The 19,926-nt window shown below is 39.7% G+C and overlaps 1 protein-coding gene across 1 annotated transcript in view; it reads right to left on the bottom strand.

The window, feature by feature from the left end:
* Nucleotides 1–19,926, bottom strand: part of GK (glycerol kinase) — a 73,466-nt gene that overhangs the window by 41,072 nt on the left and 12,468 nt on the right. Inside the window, exons 3-4 of the mRNA XM_008572602.1 lie at nt 18,474–18,580; nt 11,961–12,038 (exon numbers count right to left, since the gene is read on the bottom strand). Coding sequence (XP_008570824.1) covers nt 11,961–12,038; nt 18,474–18,580 — 185 coding nt within the window. The remainder of the gene's footprint in view (nt 1–11,960; nt 12,039–18,473; nt 18,581–19,926) is intronic.

The raw sequence follows: 19,926 nt of genomic DNA, 5'->3' as shown, positions 1-19,926 counted from the left end.
AAGACTTAAAGGCAATTAGAGTACATGGAATGAATTAGTAAAACTGCCAAAGAGGAAAATGTCAGTGATTGGTACACTACCAAGCGATTCACAAATGCTCAAAATTAATTAAATTAAGAACAAAAAAATTAGAAAACTCATTAAAGAAGCTAAGATGGCATAATTAGATTTGCAGAATAAGAGACTAAAAGCCAAAGAGAGGACACCAGGCTGGAAGACTAAGCCCCTTCTATAGGTAATTTCTGAGAACAATCAAAAGTGACAGATCCAGATCCAGCAGCAGCAGTCAATCTTCCCCAACATGTCTGAGTTGGAAGGCTAGGAAGTAAACAAAAGCCAGAGCACCAATACCTGAGGAAGTACCAGCAGCTGGAACTGAAAAGCCAGAGGGAACAACGGCAACTGGAACTGAAGGGCCAGGAAAAACTGGAGCAGCTGGAGCATTAGAAGAAATAATGGCAATTCATGCTAGAGATGGCCAGATTCAAGGTCTACGTACTCTTCTTGACCACTTCCAAAACGGTAGATCACTTAGGCAAGTTCATTGGAATGAACATTTTCTACACATTTGAGTGTAGAAAAAGAAAAGGAAAAGATATGGAGTCGAAGGAGGCCAAAGGAAGTCCAGGATGAGTCTCTGCTTCAATAGTATTTTCATTTGGACGAAAACCAGGTAAACACCCACTTCTTGTTCAGGATGACTCTTCCCTACCTAGCAACATACATGCATCCTAATTAGATAAGCAGCTCAATTGGTCATCAAATGCTCACTCAACCACTGAACTGGAATAATGCCTGATGTACCAAGGGAGCACATCCCTAGGGAATGGGGGATGTTAGACAGGAATGCTAGGGAGCATGCTACAGTCTCTCTTGTTGCTATCTACAGTAAGACATGAAAGGGCTGGTTTAGCAAGGCATGGCCCCAAGAAAGCACTTTCCTGGTAGGGTTGGCCAGAGGTAAAAGGCCAGCTCCACAGAAAGGAACAGCATGGCTAGAGGGAATAGAGAATTGCTAACTTCCAAAGTAATTAGGAAAAAAAATAGAAGGGAAATAGACCCTAGGGAGTCCAGAACACTATATAGCCTGCTTCTGGAAGGCATGACCCTTATCTAAACCAACTAAATTGGAATTAAATGGCCCAGACCATCAAACAAATATGTAAAAAAACAACTTGAATGATCTGAAAATAATTTTTATTACATAAAGTTGCATCCAATATGTCTGGCAGATTTAGTTCTGGGGGAAAAAAAGCATTAAGAGTGAAGAGAAATGCAGTTGCCTCAATCCCCACGGACCAGGGTTAGTGATGTAGTAACAGTACAGAAGAAGAAATTATTTTTAGAACATTTAGAATAATAAAACCTCAGAAATTTGCATAATTTTTGGTTAGTCTTAACAACAGAAGGAAAAAGCATCTAAGGAACAAAATAAAAACTGAAAAACTTACTAGAGATCATCTAAATTATTTCCAGCTGACTAGAAACAAAGGCAAATAATAAATCTCCTCTGAGATGGTTTGTCATGAAGAGCTTCTGGCCTGATAGGAAGTGAGATGAAGGGACTGGCCAGTTGGCTCAGTTGGTTAACTGTGGTACTGAAAACTCCAAGGTCAAGGGTTCAGATCCCCATACTGGCCAGCTGCCAAAAAAAATAGTGTAATGAGAGTTCCGATCAAGATGGCAGGATAGACGGTCCCCAGCGTCACTCTCTCCCACCAATCAACGAATTTATGACTATAAAAATGTAACATCAGCCAAGCTGGGGCCGCTGGAGCTCAGGTGAAGAGGAGAAGAGACGAACAAAGTTCACGAAAGTGGGAGAAACCACGATGCGAGAAAGAAAAAACTGCTCTGAGGGTTTTGGGCAACAGTCGCTTTAAGGCTGGAGCTGCTGAGTGCATGGAGCAGAAGCCAGCAGAAGTCACAGCTGTGCCCTTCAGATGGAGTTACTTGGAGGCACAGCAGGGGAGAAGAGGGCCTTGGTGGCCCCCAGGACAGCAAGACCGCTAATGGGGTTCCCATGGACCCGTGTAGGCATGAGGAGCCAGAACAACTGAAAAAAGGGAGCCAATTCAGAAGCCAGAGAGTCATCGCAAGGGGCCAGCGCAGGGCCCATCCTATGGGAAGTGTTTGAGCACAGGCAGTAGGGGAGATGGGCCCATCAGGAGAACTCTGGGACACAGCAAGGATAGCCAATCTGGCCCCCAATCAGCGTAGGACCACTCAGGGGAGACTGGTCAGGAATGCAGAATTACATGGGGTGCAGTTTGATGAAAAAATTCAAGCCCAGATCAGAGATTCTGCAGAACACAGATCCACTGGGTCTCTGTAGAGCTGAAAGTACCTATAAGGTCAACCATTACACCCTGAGCTGCACAAAAAGCCTTCCCTAGGGAAACTGCAGCAAAGTAGCAATTTAGCTCAACCACACAGCTCAAGTACTGGTTTGCACAGGAAGTTCCCCCATTTTAGAAGTAAGCAAAGGACGACAAATTAGTTCCGGCCCAGGCACACCACCAGTGCCTTGGGACCTGACTGTGAACCAGAGGCTTGGAGCTGGGGATCTGACCCCACTCCCACATCCAGGCACACTGTGCCAGCACCTTGGGGCCTGCCTGGGGACCCTAGGCATGAAGAAGGGGACCGGACCCCCCCTTCCACAACCAGGCACACCATGTCAGCATCTCCGGTACCCACCAGGAGACCCGAGGCATTGAGAAGGGGACTAGACCCCACTCCCACATCCAGTCACACTGCCAGCACCTCAGGGCTCTGCCTGGGGAATGGAGCCGAGGACCAGACCCCCCCCCATAACCAAGCACACCACCAGCACCAAGGAGCACGCCAAAAACATCACCTCCATGTGGGTAGCCCACCACAATAACCACGGCTGCCACAACCACCATGTAGATAGTCCACCAGCCACTGCAGTGCACTGACACAAGGAGAGTCACCAGCTGAGATAAAGAAAAGAAGAGGATGTCTCTCTCCACAAAGCCCATTTCAGTGACAGAAGAAGCATCTGCTCTATGATAATATTGGGGGACCTGATCATACCTCTCAGCATTGGACAGAACAACTAGGCAACAAATCAACAGAGTAACCATTATTCTTCCAGAAGGAGAGAAGAAATCCAGGGTATTTAGAGAGGGGAGGGAGAGGGGGTTGGGGAGGGATTGGACAAGGGGCATAAAGAATAATTATGATTTGTAACAATACATATGCTAGTAATATTGATTTGAGCAACAATATCTCAATGTTGAATCCCCAAAATATGTATCATCAATTTTGATTCAATAAAAAAAAAGTGCAATGAAAGTGAGGCTCCAGGTTATAGAACACATCCTAACCAAGCACTGCTGACAGCTATGCAAAGTGGCACAAGAGAGATACTAATAGTAAAACAGATTTAATTACTATGTTTTACTATTTGCCAAAAGTTATTAATTAAGCTAGGTAAGAGGTTGTTTGCAAGGGAAAAGAGACTATATTTACTACTGCCCCTCACCTGATGACATTTTCAGAAACAGGTGGGGCCAAGAGAAGACCAGAGAGTGGGGGGCGGGGGGGGGGTTAAATTAAAACCTACTTCCTCTCACATATTCTCATGCCAAAAGGTGGAGGCTGAAATCTATTTCAGCTCTTAGGTGTATAAATGCCAAAATGTTAATGACTGACCTGAGTGTGGGTGACCCCAGGTAGGCTCTGCATTTCCCTTAGGAAAACCTGTCCTGTATAAACCAGTCATTTCATCTGGCATTCCTGGATTAAAAGGGTTATCAAGCTCAAACCAGCCACCAAAAAAAAATTAATTAATAAATAATAAAAAGGCTATCAGCCAATTCAGAACAGTGGCCACGACAAATACTTATTGAAGTCTTACAGTCTGCCAGGCACTATTCTAAGTACCCTACACGTATTAAGTCATTGATCTTCACCTCTAGCCTATGAGGTCCATACTTTTAATTTCCCCATTTCAACCGTCAAGGAAAGAGGAGCAGAATGGTAGGAAGTAGAAAGGTCAAGATTTGAACCCAGAGTCTGAACCCGGAATTAAACCCCTATGATAAGGAATAGCCACAACAAATTCACAGTCTTAAATGGAATTTTAAAAACTATTAAAGATTGGACACTTCAAAGTTGAAATCTAAGTCAGTTTCTCTTTGTTTAAACTAACCAGAGTTGCCCTCTGCCTGAAAGCAGGCAAGCAGCAGAGCATGCCCAGGGAACCTAGGCAGGAGCCGAGGGCAGCAGCCCTCTCTGCCCAGAAGCAGGCAAGCAGAAGAGCACAGCTGGGGAACCTAGGCAGTAGCCAAGGGCAGCCTCCTCTTCCAGAAGCAGACAGGGAACCTGATGAAAAGACCACTTCCATGAGGGTGGCCCACCACAGCCACCGCCATAGCCACGCCTGCCACAAAAGTGGCTTGACACCATAGCAGGAGCTACAGCCACCATGCAGGTGACCTGCCAGACACTTAACTGTATTGACACAAGGAATGTCACTAGTGGAGACTGGAAAAAGAAGAGGATGTCTCTCTCCTCAAACCGCTCTTCAGCGTAACAGAAGAAGCAACTGACCTACCAGGTGACCAGACATCAACGTACAGATACTAGAAATACAAAAATCCAAGAAAATATAACACCAACAAAAGAATGCAGTCGTTTTCAAATACCAGACCCTACAGAGCAGGAAACCCTTGAAATGACTGAAAAGGAACTCTGAGCAACAATCTTAAGGAAACTCACTGAGATATGAGAAGACTCAGACAACACAATTGCAGTGGATTGAATTATGTCCCCCCAAAACTCAATGAAGCTTGAATTGTCTCCCAAGTTTATGTATTAGAAACTTAGCCCCCACTGTGATTGTTAAGAGGGTGGAAAATCCTATTATGGTAATTGAAAGGTGGAGCCTTGAAGAGGTGATTGGATTGTAGGACCATGCAGTAGTGAATGGTTTAAAAATGATGGTCAGGGGCATGGTTTCAAGGGCTTTAAAAGAAGAGGAGAGTCTGTCTTTCTCTCTCTCTATGCTTCCACCACATTGCAATGTGAGACCCCTGAGTTACTGTCACCACCACCAGATGGACTTTGGACTTCCCAGCTTCAGAAACTGTGAGCAATAAATTTCGCTTTTCTTTATAAATCACCCAGTTTCAGGTATTTGTTACAAGCAACAAAAATGGACTAAGCAAAAATAATTAAAGAAGAAAAAAAAATCTAGGATATGAAGGAGGAAATTTACAAAGAGATTAATGCCTTAAAAAATATAGCAGAACTCATGGAACTGAAAGATTCACTCAATGAAATAAAAAACACAACTGAAAGCTTAAGCAGCAGGCCAGACAAAGCAGAAAAAAGAATTTCTGATTTTGAAGACAGTCTTCTTGAAATAACCCAGGTGAACCAAAAAAAGAAAAAAAGAATTTTAAAAAATGAAGAAAATCTAAGAGTCCTAGCAGACAACCTAAAGTGCACTAACATTTGAATCATGGTTGTTCCATAAGGGGAGAAGAAAGGAAAAGGCATGAAAAACCTATTCAACAAAATAATAATGGAAAACTTCCCAGGTAGGGAGAGACACAGACCTTCAGATGCAAGGAGGCTCAAAGATCCCCAAACAGATTCAACCCTCAAATCCTCTCCAAAACACATTATAGTCAAACTGGCAAAGCTCAAAGACAGAGACTCTTAAAAGAAGCAAGAAAAAAGTATCAAATTACCTATAAGAGAGCCCCTATCAGACTAACAGCGAACTTCTCAACAGAAACTCTACAGGCCAGAAGAAAATGGGATGATATACTTAAATAATACTAAAAGAAAGAAAGTGCCAGCCAAGAATATTGTACCCAGCAAGGCTATCCTTAAGAAACACACCTTTATTGAAGGTAACAACAGTTTTTCTCAGTCTTCAGCTTCTTCAACAAGCCTATGCTATACTCACCAATAGTATCCTGAAATTCTCCTATCTTGATTTCTCTGTTACTGTACTGGGGTGAGTGAGCTTATACCTTATCAAGTTGCTCCGAGCCATAAAAAAAGGTGGCTCCATGAAAGGGAGCTGCTCCTCTCATTTTCTTGTTTATAGTAAATATTACTCATCAGTTATATAGTTTAGTAAGTAAAGGCTGAAAAATGAAGAAGAAAAGGACAGGTCTAGAGAGACAGAGATTCTCAAGAAAAAGAGACAAGGAAGGAAGAAAATATACAAAGAGAGTGCTTGAACTGAACGTTTGTGTCTCCCCCAAATTCATGTTAAAATCCTAATACCTAACACGATGGTATTAGGAGGCAGAGCATTTGGGAGGTGGAGCCCTCATGAATGGGATTAGTGCCCTTATAAAGACAGGAAAGACCTTGCTTTCTTTCTCTCTGCTTTCCACCTTGATCTTGGACTTCCAGCCTCCATTGCTGTATAAGCTACTCAGTCTATGGTATTTTTGTTATAGCAGCCTAAACTAAGAGAGAGAGAAAAAAAGTATAAAACACACAGACTGTGATACAAAAACAAAGCCAAAGAAGCTCAAAGACAAAAATATGTGAAAATCTGATTCTGTTTCCATCCATCCCACCTGGTGTTGTCTGAGGATAAAGTTGCTGAAGATGTAATATTATGTTGATATTCTCAACTGAAGATATGAACCCTTATTGTTTTCCTGGATGAAATAAAATTGGAGGTAGAATCTACCCCTGTCATTACTTAGTGGTTTCTCTTCCTAGCTAATTACTCCTCTCTCTTCTTTTTCTATACTCCTTTCTCCTTCTAGCTTCCAAATTCCTATCCTTAGCTTTTCCCGCCTAGTTTGTCACTATATGCCTAGAGGCCATCACAGAACCTTTTGTTGAGTTCATTTTGCATTCATTCCTATAGTAAATTCGTCTGTGATGTGAGATTATCACGTCTATGTTTGCCAACTTTCAAGTCTACATTTTGAAAAGTCTAATTTCTAATTGTCCAGAAATTAGCTTCGATCACAAGTCCAATACCCACTTCATCCAAAACAGAAAGTCATTTTTTCTCCCAGGTTGGCACCCCTTGAATATTACTTAATTTCCTTCTGTTCTCTCATGCTGAACACCTTGCGGTCCTTTTTTATTTTTCCCTTATCTTTATGCCCTGTGCAATGTACAAACATACAGCCTGTATCCTTCTGCTGAGAAGTCTTGCCAATTTGCCTTTTCTCTCTCATTGCACTAACCTTGGCAACTCACTAGCAGTTTCAATTGACTCCTTTGCTAGATTTTACTACAGAGAATAATCTCATCCTTTTTAATATAGCCACTTATATATTTAGATTTAAATGCTTTGTATTTGTCCTTACTTTCTGTTTCATCTTCCTTTTTCTTTCCTTTCTTGCCTTCTTTTTAAAAATCATTCCATTTCCCCCCCTTTATAAGCTTGTTAATTATATATTATTTTACTCTTCTTGTATTGCTTACAACACACATCCATGGTAATGCAAGGATCTCAAAACACTTTAACCTCATTTACCCCAAGTTCCTTTCATGTACTACTGTAACCATATATATATTTTTTTCTTCGTCTTTTTTTTCTTTAAATAAAAAAAGATGACCGGTAAGGGGATGGATCTTAACCCTTGACTTGGTGTTGTCAGCACCACGCTCTCCCAAGTGAGCTAACCGGCCATCCCTACATAGGGATCCAAACCCGTGGCCTTGGTGTTATCAGCACCACACTCTCCCAAGTGAGCCACGGGCTGGCCCTTGTAACCATATATTTTAAGTCTTAATATATATTTATTTTTATTTTTTGGCAGCTAACCTGTTTGGGGATCTGAACCATTGGCCTTGGTGTAATAACACCATGCTCTAACCATCTGAGTAACTGATTAGTCCCCATTATTGTTTTATCCAGTCAAAATTCATTTAGATTGACCTACATTTTTACCCTTTTTAAGGCTCTGCATTCCTTCTTGCATTGCCAAATTTCCATCTAAGAACATTTTCCTTCTGCCCAAAAAACACTAAGTTTTTCCTTTAGTGACTGCTATGGTCTGAATGTTGAGGTCCTCCCAAAATTCATGTTGGGACCTAATACCCAGTGTGATAGTACTAAGAGGTGGAGTCTCCGGGAAGTGATTACGTCATGAGGGTGCCACCCTCACGAATGGGATTAGTGTCCTTAAAAAAGAAGCTCGAGGGAGCTCCCTTGCTCCTTCCATCACAGGACACATAGAAGGCGCTGTTTATGAGGAACAGGCTCTTGCCAGACACCAAATCTGCTTGCACCTTCATCTTGGACTTCCCAGCCTCCAACACTGTAAACAATACATTCCTCTTGTTTATAAATTACCCAGTCTAAGGTATTTTGTTATAGCCACTCAAATGAACTAACACAATGAGGGTTTACTTGTAATGATTTCTCTCTGTTTGTATTTGCCTTTCTATTTATTTCACCTTCACCTTCATTTCTTAAGAATATTTTCACTGGATATAAAACTCTAGGTGAAAGTTATTTTCTTTTGGTACTTTAAAGATTTAATTCCATTACATTCTGACCTGCTTTGTTTCCATTGAGAAATCAGCTGAAAGTCTTAGTGCTTAGTGTTGCTCTCTTGAAGTGTTCCTCTGGCTACTGAAAGTTTTTCTACCTTCAGATAGCAGCAAATGTTTATGCATTGTTTCCTGTGTATCTTGCCTGGGGATCACAGTGCTTCTTGAAATTGCAGCCTGATACCTTTAATCAGTTTTGAAAAACTTTCCACCATTATCTGTCATATATTATTTCTGCCCCATTCTCTTACCTTTCCTTCTGGAACTCCAATTACAAACGTTAGACTTCTCACCTTACACCATATTTCTCTTAGATACTTTTCCCTATTTTCTAAACTCTTGTTTCTCTGCGCTTCAGTGTGGATATTTACTTCTGATCTCAATTCTGGTTTACTAATTTGTCTTCACCTATGTCTACTCTGATGTAAAACCCATCAATTGAGTTCTTAATACTGTTCTAGAATTTCTATTTTTAAATTAATTTCCAATTGTTTGCTAAGATTGTCAATTAATTCCTTGAATGTGTCAACCATGGTTATTTTAAAGTCTAATAACTCTAATATCTGGATTTCCTGAGTCTTTTTCTTATATCACTTGTTTCTGTTGGTTTTCAGTCATATTTTGTTTTGTAAGAATGGTTATTTTTGATAGAAAACTAGATATTTCATATGAAAAATTCTAGAGATAATTTGAGGCTCTAAATGATATTTGTCTTCCTCTAGAAGGGTTTACTTTTGTTTCTGAAAATAAGTTAGGCTAGTAGCATTAGCTATCTCAGGTCATCTTAATCCAATCAGGGTTCAAGATTATTTGAATCTGGACTTCAATTCCTATGAAGATATATACCAATTTCCAGTTTACCTTACTTCTAGGATTTGGCCCTTCACAATCTAAAGTCTGGGATTTTGCCAATAGTCATCCCTACTCTTGGCAGCTCCTGCCTCCTTATCTTCAAGAACCTGTAGATGTTTTGCTTAGCCTCTCAGATACTCCTTTCAAGGGCTGGCCAGTTGGATCAGTTGATTAGAACACAGCCTTGTAACACCAAGGTCATGGGTTCAGATCCCCGTATCAGCCAGCTGCCAAAAAAACAAACCTCCTTTTAGAACCTACAGATATCTCTAAGGGATAAGCAACAGCAAATGCCAGGCTTACCTCTCTGGGCTTTTCTTCTCTCCTGGATCTTGATCCCACAATTCCTCACTGCCTTGGTAGCCTTCCAGTCCTCCAGAGTTTCTTTTCTTTTTAGTCCAGCTTTTCTGGCTGTTCTCAGCAGACCATTGTGGGATGCTAAACTATCCTTAATGACCCATTTTGTCCCAGGCTGCCCAGTGTATAAAGTCTACACTACATGTATACTACCTACACTCTCATGGCTTTCAGTGCTCTCTATACCCTCACCAACCCCTATCCAAATTTGAACACAGGCTTTGGGGTTGGAGAGTGTTTATGTTCAGACTGTGGCTTTACCTCAACCTATAGCTATTAACATTTGACAAGTTATAAAACTTTTCCATAACTCATTTATAAAATAAGGCTAGTAAAACCTGCTTCACAGGGTCACTGAGATTAAAAAATATAGGTAAAGTATTTAGCACAATCCCACAGTAATAGCAGTTAGCATTTATTGAGGATTATTATCACTGCTAGTTCTACTAAACATAATAAGTCAATGTAAGCTCAAATCCAATCAATCTCTTCACTCTTTGGTAAAATACATATACACATTTTTTCTTCATAGCTTGTTCACACTTTTTATCAATTCTCCCTTTTCCTAAAGCAATCTAACACATGCTTCAAGGCCCAAATGAAGTTCAACCTCTACTATGAAAGGTATGTCAAAAATTCAAAATCCATATTGATGTGTTCTTGCTCTAATTCCTATTCAACTTAGCAGCATACAATTTACCAACTATTCCCTAATTGTGTTAGTCTCTTTCCAAAACTAGATTATAAAGTGCTTACAAAATCAGCCAATATAATATGTATACTCTATAACACTTTGGATAACATCAGACACATAAGAGGTTCTCAAAACATGTATGTGGCTCAGTATAGAAAAAAAGTTTTTCATATCCTATAGGTACACTTGAATTTACACTCCAAAGCACACAGAATGAAGGATGGAGGTGCAGAGGGACACAGGCAGAAGAATATAAATAAATAAGCACATCACAGAAATATTTTCTGGTAAAATATTTACTTAAATCCTCCACTGTAAGCATAACTTCAACTAACCTAGTTGCATTATTTTAAAATGAAAATTCAAAGTCTAAAGTTCCATTCTTAAAAATTCAAAGTTTAAAATTTAACAGGAACTTTCTGGTTCCCCTGAGTAAGCCTTTACTTTCACTAGTGGGGGAAAAAAAGTAAAATCCTCACTGGTTTAAGAGGTCAGCTAATGTTGATCTATCAAAGAATACCCTCCTAAGAACTAGTGATTAAAATTATAATAGTCTGCCTTACTTATATTCAAAATGAACTGCCCATGAGAATGAGAACAAATACAAAACACATACTAAATGCTTTCTCATAATACAGTAACATCAAATATCATATTTTTTACAAAGATTATTCCCAAAGAGTTTATGCCACTTTTATAACCCACCTTTTTCATATATTTTCTGCTTTAATATCACTTTCTTACAATCAATACTAAAGTAACTGTCAAGTAAAATAAAAAGAGCTTACTCTATAAATCATCCCATCTCTGACAATTTCTAGCTCCATTTCCCACTTCACAACCAAGCATTTTATTGAGAAAAAATTGTGCTTTGCTATTTCTGACAGGATGAAGCCTTTTTTTAGTAATTTTAGATTTAGAACACAATTTTCCTTCTAGGAAGTGGCAATGTCATTCAGTACTCAACAACTGTCATGTGCCAAGAATGATGCTAAAATATACCCATGGTCACTTTAATCTAATAAAATATGATACCTAAAAGTGGTACATTTGAGATTTTGAGTTTTTTAACCCCTGCTGAAATAGCAAAATTTGTAGAAGCAGCTAAAATTCTGATATTTTATTCTTATCACCTCAGAAGAGTAATTCAAATACCTAGATAAAAAGAACAAGTACACAGTATTTTATAAACAGATGACTGTGAACATTTGTAATTTTGGTTTCTGAGAGTAGAAAGAGGTGAGATCTCTTTTAGATGTCAGAAACAGCAGGGATTATAAAACAGTTCTGGCAACATTCCCTCATTTGTATAATATGAATAGTTAACAAAAGGAAAGAGCATAGGAGAGTTAATTCAGTATGTGGAGAAATATGATGTGAAAATGGTAAATACACAACAGTTAATTTCTTAGAGGACTCTTGTGCCCATCCCATCAGATTATAGGAAACATGACCGCATGCTTTTCAGCAAGATATTTTAGTATGACCACATGTCCAAGTGGAGAAAGCTTGCATTTGACATTCATGCATGACAGCTTACCCACAGCATTGTAGAGAGGCTCTCCAGTTAACTTGTCCCAGACTACAGTGGTTTCCCTCTGGTTGCTCACACCAATAGCTTTAAAGAGAAAGTTAAACAGAGGGGGAGTAGAAAATTAAACAAGCAGAAAACTACTTCAGGAGGATAGCTCTCAAATTCTTTTATAGGCACAATTAACCATAACAATGTAGAAAAACATTTGTAACATCTGTAGCAGTATTTAGTTGATTTTCTTTGAGTGGTCCCAGGAAAAGTGAACACCCAATGTCAAGCATTTCTTTTTATTTCCATACTCCTCCCTGCTTTACTACCAGCACACAATGACATGGACCCAGATCAATATCCCAATGAAATGCTCCCAGGTTACCTTAAGGAATTCAATAACTTTCCAAATTTATAATAATACCCAACTGATTATTCCGAGCAGACCAACAATCACCTCATCCATTTATTTACCAATTCTATTGCTACAAGAAATTTCCCTTCCTATATGCGTGTGTGTCTGTATGCGTGCCTGCATTTTAAGAAAATAGCCACAGACAAAATCCCTCATGCTCAGCAAACTTATATTACAGGTGGTTAAAAATTCAGTCTTATTCCTACATTTTAATAATATATTACAACACATAAGAGTTTGAATTAGGCATAAATACAATATGTAATGGCATTTACATTATCCTGACCTATATACAACTCAAATGCTATATTTACAATAAGTTGCTTTAAGTAAAATACTACTACATACATCTTATTCAGTTCAGCTTGATTCAGCTAAATCAGAGGTTCTCAGATTCGGCTGTACTTTAGAATCAACTGGGAAGCTTTTAAAACATCCCAAGGTCCAAGCCCAGGTCATTTAACTGACCTGGGGTAGGATCTGAGCATTGGTACTGGTTCCTAAAAGCCCCTAGGGGATTCTAATGTGTCTCCTGGGTAGAATACACCGAGCTAAAAGATCAGCTCTTCCAGAATTTAAGATTAGGACAGACTTTAAAGGCCATGCAATCAACAACACTTCTTATCCTCAAATCTCTTCTGAAATCACCTGTCATGTGACCATCCGGACAGCATTTTTTTTTTTTTTTTTTTTTAAAAGATGACCGGGGGAAGGGGATCTCAACCCTTGGCTTGATGTTGTCAGCACCACGCTCAGCCAGTGAGCAAACCGGCCATCCCTATATAGGATCCGAACCCACGGCCTTGGTGTTATCAGCACCGCACTCTACCGAGTGAGCCACGGGCCGGCCCCGGACAGCATTTTTGACAAGATATTCAGTACATCTCTCAAGGCTGAACAATCTTTGGTACTAAAAACAAAAGTCCTTTTCCTTCTAGTTGCTACCTACAATCTTAGCCATATTCTTTGGATATATATAAAATAAGGTTAATCCTCCTTCCATATGCCAGTCTTTCAAAAACTTGAAGCAGCTATTTTGTCCCTCAAGTCTTCTCTTCCACTGGCTAGGCTAAACAATCCAATTTTTTTCAACTGCCCCTGCCTTCCATATGGCATGGTGTAAAGTCCCTTCACCACCACTCCTAGAAACATGCAACTATCTGTCCATATCATTCACATTGTATAACCAGAATTAAACACAATACTCTAGGAATGTTCTAATCAGCACACAGCTGAGGTGGACCATCATCTCCCTTGCTCTAATGCTATGTATCCAATGCAGATTGACTAATATTTTTTCTAGAGGGGAAAAGATGATTGAGATTCTACTCCAAAGAAACATAGAAGTATAGGGTAAAGGGAAGAGATTCTGGATTGTATATTTTTAAAAATAGAAGACAAAAAAATATTTGTAGGGATAAATAAAGAAGAGAAAGGAGAATGTGGAGGGGAGGCTGAGAATCAATGGAACATGGTTATAATCACTGTAGGCACAAGAGGGAATGGGATTAATAGTACAAGTGGAGGGAGAGGAGGCCCAAGTAGGGCAAAAGGCTATTGCTTCCCATGTGATGAAGGAAAGTTGGCAGGAGATCCAGATATTAAGCACAGGAAGAAGAAGTAGAAGAATGAAGGCCCCAGAGCCTCAACTTTCTCTGTGAAGTAGTGGATAAGGTTGTCTGCAGAAACAGAGCCAAGCAAAAAACTAGGATGGAGAGTTTGGGGCACTATTCAATAGAACTCAGGCTCTGAAGTCAGACAACTGAGGCTCAAATTCCAATTCCTCTGCTTCCTAGCAGCATTTGACCCTGGGTCTCAGTTTTGTCTCCTATAAAAGGAAGAGAATAATAGTTCCCACTTTACAGGGTTAGAGTGAGGAATCCCTGAGTCAATGTATATTAAAGCAGATGCCTGGCACACAGTGAGCATCCAATAAATGTTACCTACTGCAGCTGCCATTGTCACAGTTATTATTGGGGAGAGAGTAGAATAAAAGTCACAGAGAATGGGACTGAGTCAAGCAGGACACATAAAGGAATTCCCCAGCAGCTCAGTGGATATAACAGTGGGACCTCAGCAGCAGGTTGCCAAAGAGGATTTCTGTGAACTGATACATTTTTGAGTGACAACTTTACATTGTGGGATCCCAATGAATTCATGGTCAACTCAAATCTCCTAGTCTTCCTCACTACCATTAATTTTCCCATGAACAAGCTAGCTGCTCCCTGAGCCACCATCCTTGAGTCGCTATTCATGTCCCTCATGCTTCCTTTCTTTACTGGCTCACCACAACGTGTATTCAGAATCTAACTTGGATCCTTGCACTGGCCAGCCACCCCCAGAAAATTAAAAAAACAATCTAATCTAGAACTATTTCCATCTGATTCTTAGGTCATGCATTCCTCCCTGACCACTCCCTCTTTCTGCTCTATCTTAAGTTGATTCCTTCTTGCCAAGGAAAATTGCTTTTCTTGCAGACAATCAAAGTCCAGTGACACTGCTTCTCAGGATTCTCTTCCAACCACAAACACATCTCGATTACCCCTTTCTCCCCAGGGCACATAGGTCTTATGCAATATCACTGAACTTTTTCACTGATAAAACTTTTTGTCATTTTTACTCTAAAATCCTCTGTTTTTTAAACAAAACTTTTCTGACTGCTAATCCTAGCACATGTGCCATTCTTAACAGTTCCTAATTTTAATTCTTTCTCAGAATAATACATTCAGGTTTTGTAATTCTCCACCCCAGTTCATCTGTACTACTTAGAAGCACATGAAAAGTACATCCATAAAACATCTATTTCTTGACCTCAGTCTTTTCGTTACAGATATCACAACCATTAGCATATGTAAAACCTAACACACTGCTTTTGCATCTAGCAGGTTCATACCTCACCTCCATATTCTTTGTTAGGAGGTATTTTTCTCTACACTGAGTGTCAGTAGTAAAATTAAACTACTTAAAAGCTACATTAGAAATCTCTGGTTAAATTTTGCTTAAAATTGTCTGTGAAAAGTTATAATCATAGTTAAGAAAATATACTTAGAAAAAGTCTTTTGAAATACCCCAGGACATTAACAATTGTTGTCTTGGTAGAATTATAGATGACATGCATCCTTTTTAAAAAATAAAATCATCCGGCCCGTGGCTCACTCGGTAGAGTGCAGTGCTGATAACACCAAGGCCATGGGTTCGGATCCCATATAGGGATGGCCGGTTTGCTCACTGGCTGAGCGTGGTGCTGACAACACCAAGCCAAGGGTTGAGATCCCCTTACCGGTCATCTTTATATAGGATTATGGAAAAAAAAATAAATAAATAAATAAAAAATAAAATCGTAATTTATAATAGAAACACATTTAAAAACAAAAACAAAAACCTAAAAACACATAGAGAAAAATAGTAAGAGCTCCACAGGAAGGCTCTCTGGCTACACTGTAAGTGCCATGTGGGAAGAAGGCATAAAGTTTTTTAAGAAAACAGTGTCTGGAAGATGTGTACTTGAGGCGAGTTATAACAATCTCAAAAGAGAAGACTGGTTACTGCTGGAAACTTAGCTGGAAGAATGAGGTGCCTTTCTGAGACCCCTGCAAGGCCCCTGAGAGTATGAGTCTAAGAGGTGATAGAAATGTGCTGTGTGTGACTATGTTGGGTACAGCAAGGCAGTGGAGGAATGAATGTCAGGTTTTCCTTTCCCCTAACAGTAAAATAACTGCTTTGGTCTAATCCCTGAAAATTTTATGCTCTCAGCTTTGAAACAGTTTATGTCATATTTTGCTTCTGTCACATGAAAGATGATGATAAATGAGAGCATCTGGTAATTCTTTATACTTTGTAATTCCTTAAGACCAGTGACAGACAGAGCTGCCTGCCTCTTTAAGTCAAGAAGGAAAGAAGCTGCCTATTTACTTGCCTCAGGCTACGATGTGGGCTATTCAGAAGGAGAGGGAATTTTAACTTTGGAGGCATTGTTTATAGTGACCTGAAATCAACAAACTTTCGAGGACAACTAAAACCAACAAGACAGGAATTCGGGAAAGAAATACAACCAGATATAATAAACTTTGTTAATGATTATCAGGTAAGACTATAAATGACATTGCTCTTCAGCTGGCAAAACTAATTTACTTGCCACACAGGAAATAAAAACTGAAGTGGTTTGTGAGATTATCATCAGTGTGGTTCAGGAAAAGGAGCACTGGTCTAGGAGTCAGGGGAGCTCTGCTTTCATAGCCACTAAATAGCTACATGACCTTAACCTGCAATAAGTCCATTTCCCTCATTTGCAGCTAAAAGGTGCTAGAGTAGGTGACTGAAGATCCTTTACAGCATTAACAGTTTGTGATCTAGAGTTCTATAAAGGCAGGCAGGCAAAAGCTTGGCCCTTGGCAATGCCAATTCAACAAACTATCTGGGAAAAACAAATTAGCACAACTGGCCTGGTACGAAGCTTGTAGGCCATTCTGCTCCTCGGCCACAGGTTAGAAGTTGTAGAGAAGGAAAGGTTGGGTCACTTTGGCTCAGGAATGGATTTCACACTGGCCAGACTCAGAGAAGTGTAGAGAAGAGAGCGATGTGTTCAACTCTTACTGACCAGTTGGTACAAGTAGAAGACAAGTCACTTGGGCAGCAGTTTTGTGTCATCTTCATATACCATAAAAACAAGAGAGAAAGGAATGGCACCCGAGTGGGTCCAAAAGGCCAATGCATCACAGACTACCTTACTTGCACGGTAGGTAGAACAATGGGGAAGCCACGGTCAACCACACTGGACTCTACATTCTGAACATGGATTTAAGCTGCCTGGATTACTTATGTCTTTGGTACTCTGTGGGTTTGCTGAATGAATGGTTTCTATTACGTGTAGTCTTTTTTTCTTTAAGTGGGTTTTTATTTATACTAATAGGGGAAAGTCTCAGGAGCACTGGTAAGTCTCAGAGTCAAGATGATGTGAACCAAGGCACCACCACAGGGCTGGTTAGCTCACCTGGTTAGAGCATGGTGTTGATGACACCAAGGTCCAGGTTCGATTCTGTACCAGCCAGCCACCAAAAATCAAAAACAAAACAAAAGAAGGCACCCTCACCAAATGATGGTTCTCTCCATCTATAGTCAGACTACATAAGGAAGAAAAAAACAGCCCTTGAATGGAGAACTTGAAACATTTAAGTTATAAAGAGATCCAATTACCACATTATGCTTCTACCCTATATGCGTGCTATTATATCAATCTTGGGTGACTTGGGTTATTTTTTTTCCTCCCTGTATGAATGATGAAAAGCCAAACGTGGATACATATTCTATTAAAAACTATTAGGAAATCACAGAGAGATCTGTAATAATCTAATACTCTCAAAGCAATTATTACAGGGAGATTTTACAAGTGATATGTTTGGATTCCAAACATCCCTCTCTCAACCCATTCCTTCCTCTAGTTCTTTCTCTCCTTAGTAAAAGGCATCCCCATCTATCCAGCAGCTGCAGCAAAAACCCAAGCATTATCTTTGAACCATCTCTTTCTTTCACCCCACTACTCTCGCACTACCCTGACAGCTAAGCCATCAGCATGGCCCATTCTCCCCACCTCCAGCACTGCTACCACTGCTGGTCAAGCCACCATCCTCTCTCAGGACTTCCACAACAGCTGCCACACTGGTCTCCCTGTGTCCACACTCCACACAGAAGCCAGGAAGTTGTCTTTAAACTGAGAGTCATCCCCTGCCGCCTTGCTTAAAACCTCATGGCTCCCTGTGATGCTAAGAATAACATCCAAATTCAGTGTCACCTCCCCAGAGAGGCTTTTCCTTGCCACCCAATTGAAAGTAAGCCCCTTTAGGCACACCCCACCATATTACCTGGTTTTTATTTTTTGCATGGAACTTACTAATATCTGAAACTAGCTTATGTTTGTGTGCTCTTATTGTTTGTCTCACTGCCTCCAAAATAAAAGCTCCATGAGAACAGGGACTTAATCTTCCTGTTCATTGTTATATCTTCAAGTTCTCACAGAAATGCCTGGCACTGCATAGGCCCTCAATTGTGAGCTGAAAGAATGAATTAATGAATTTGATTGAGAGTCATACTATGTGAGCAAAATATTCTATTAAAAATACCTTTTATGTTGGAAATATCGATATTGAGCTGTCCAAGTTTCTCACACGTTTTCTCTATGCACTCATAGACAGACTGCAGAATTTCCTTAGGGTCTTGTTCCACCCATCTTTGAACAAAAGAATGCACTTGGTTAGTCTACAAGAAAGCAATACGATATAACTTATTTCTTTCTTTTTTTTTTTTTTTAAAAGATGACCGGTAAGGGGATCTTAACCCTTGATTTGGTGTTGTCAGCACCACGCTCACCCAGTGAGCAAACTGGCCATCCCTATATGGGATCCGAACCCGTGGCCTTGGTGTTATCAGCACCACTGCACTCTCCCGAGTGAGCCACAGGCCGGCCCATGATATAACTTATTTCTATAGAAATGTTAATTTGTTTGATAGCACCAGGTTAAGGGCTGATCCCCTTAGGAACACCCCCGCCCAAAAAAAATGTTAATTTGAGGGTGTGGCTGGTACATAAATTAAAGAAAATCAGATAAGCAAAGCATATCTCACATTCTAAAAGGATTTAAAGAAAAGCCCATTTCCTTTACATTGTTATTATTCATACAGTAATTAATCATTTTAAAGGAAGCCACTAATAGCAGTCCACAAATAGTAAATATTCTACCTATTTTTAAGTTGTTTTTTCAAGTCCAATAAGAAATTAGTTCCCCAATTCTTTATATCCTATAGGTTTCATGAATCTTGATAAACTATCTGGATGTTTCAGGACTGACTAGTTGTTTCTAAGTAGACTGAAATATACTTAATTATTCTTGGGAATTATATATTTAGGAAGCAATGGAATTCCAAAAAGTCAAATAAGTATACTAATCTCTTTTGCCACTTTTTCCCCCAAAATGTTTTGTGGGAATATAGGGAAAAAATTTAAACTCCTAAAAACTATTTCATGTAAACAAGTGATTGGTCCAAGTTTTCAGACCTCATCCTGGTGCAATTTTGGAAAGGTATCAGGGCCTCAAAAGGATGAAAAGCTAATAATAAATGAGAAGGAAGAGAAGCCTGGGAGAAACAAATGGCAATTTTAGGAAGCCCAAAAGTAGAAATACCACAAACTAAAAACATCCTACCCTAGGATGTGTAAGTAAGCAAGGGAATTCCAAATGACTTTCTTCTCTCCCTTCCACAGGCCAGGCTAAATGCTTCCTTTCCTGAAGTTTGGGTTCTGTCTCTAAGTTCTCTCTTTTAAAAAACCCAATCTCCTTCCACATACTTCTAATTTTCATCCCTCCTGGATCCTGGTATCATCTTTCCAAACTGCACTGGGATCAGGCCTGTGGACAATCATTCTAATGCTAGTAACATATCAATAGCTTTTATTTTAAACAAAGGAACTCTATAAAAAATAGGAAAACATTTTTTCATGAAAAGAAAACAATACAACTTGGTAAGATATCAATTATTTTCTCCTTTTCTTTTCTTTTTTTTTTTTTTTTTTTTTTT

This window comes from Galeopterus variegatus, unplaced genomic scaffold, assembly GCF_000696425.1.
Source record: "Galeopterus variegatus unplaced genomic scaffold, G_variegatus-3.0.2 Scaffold809, whole genome shotgun sequence".
NCBI lineage: Eukaryota > Metazoa > Chordata > Mammalia > Dermoptera > Cynocephalidae > Galeopterus > Galeopterus variegatus.
Note: the sequence above shows the minus strand (reverse complement) of the source record. Positions and strands in the feature narration are given on the sequence as shown.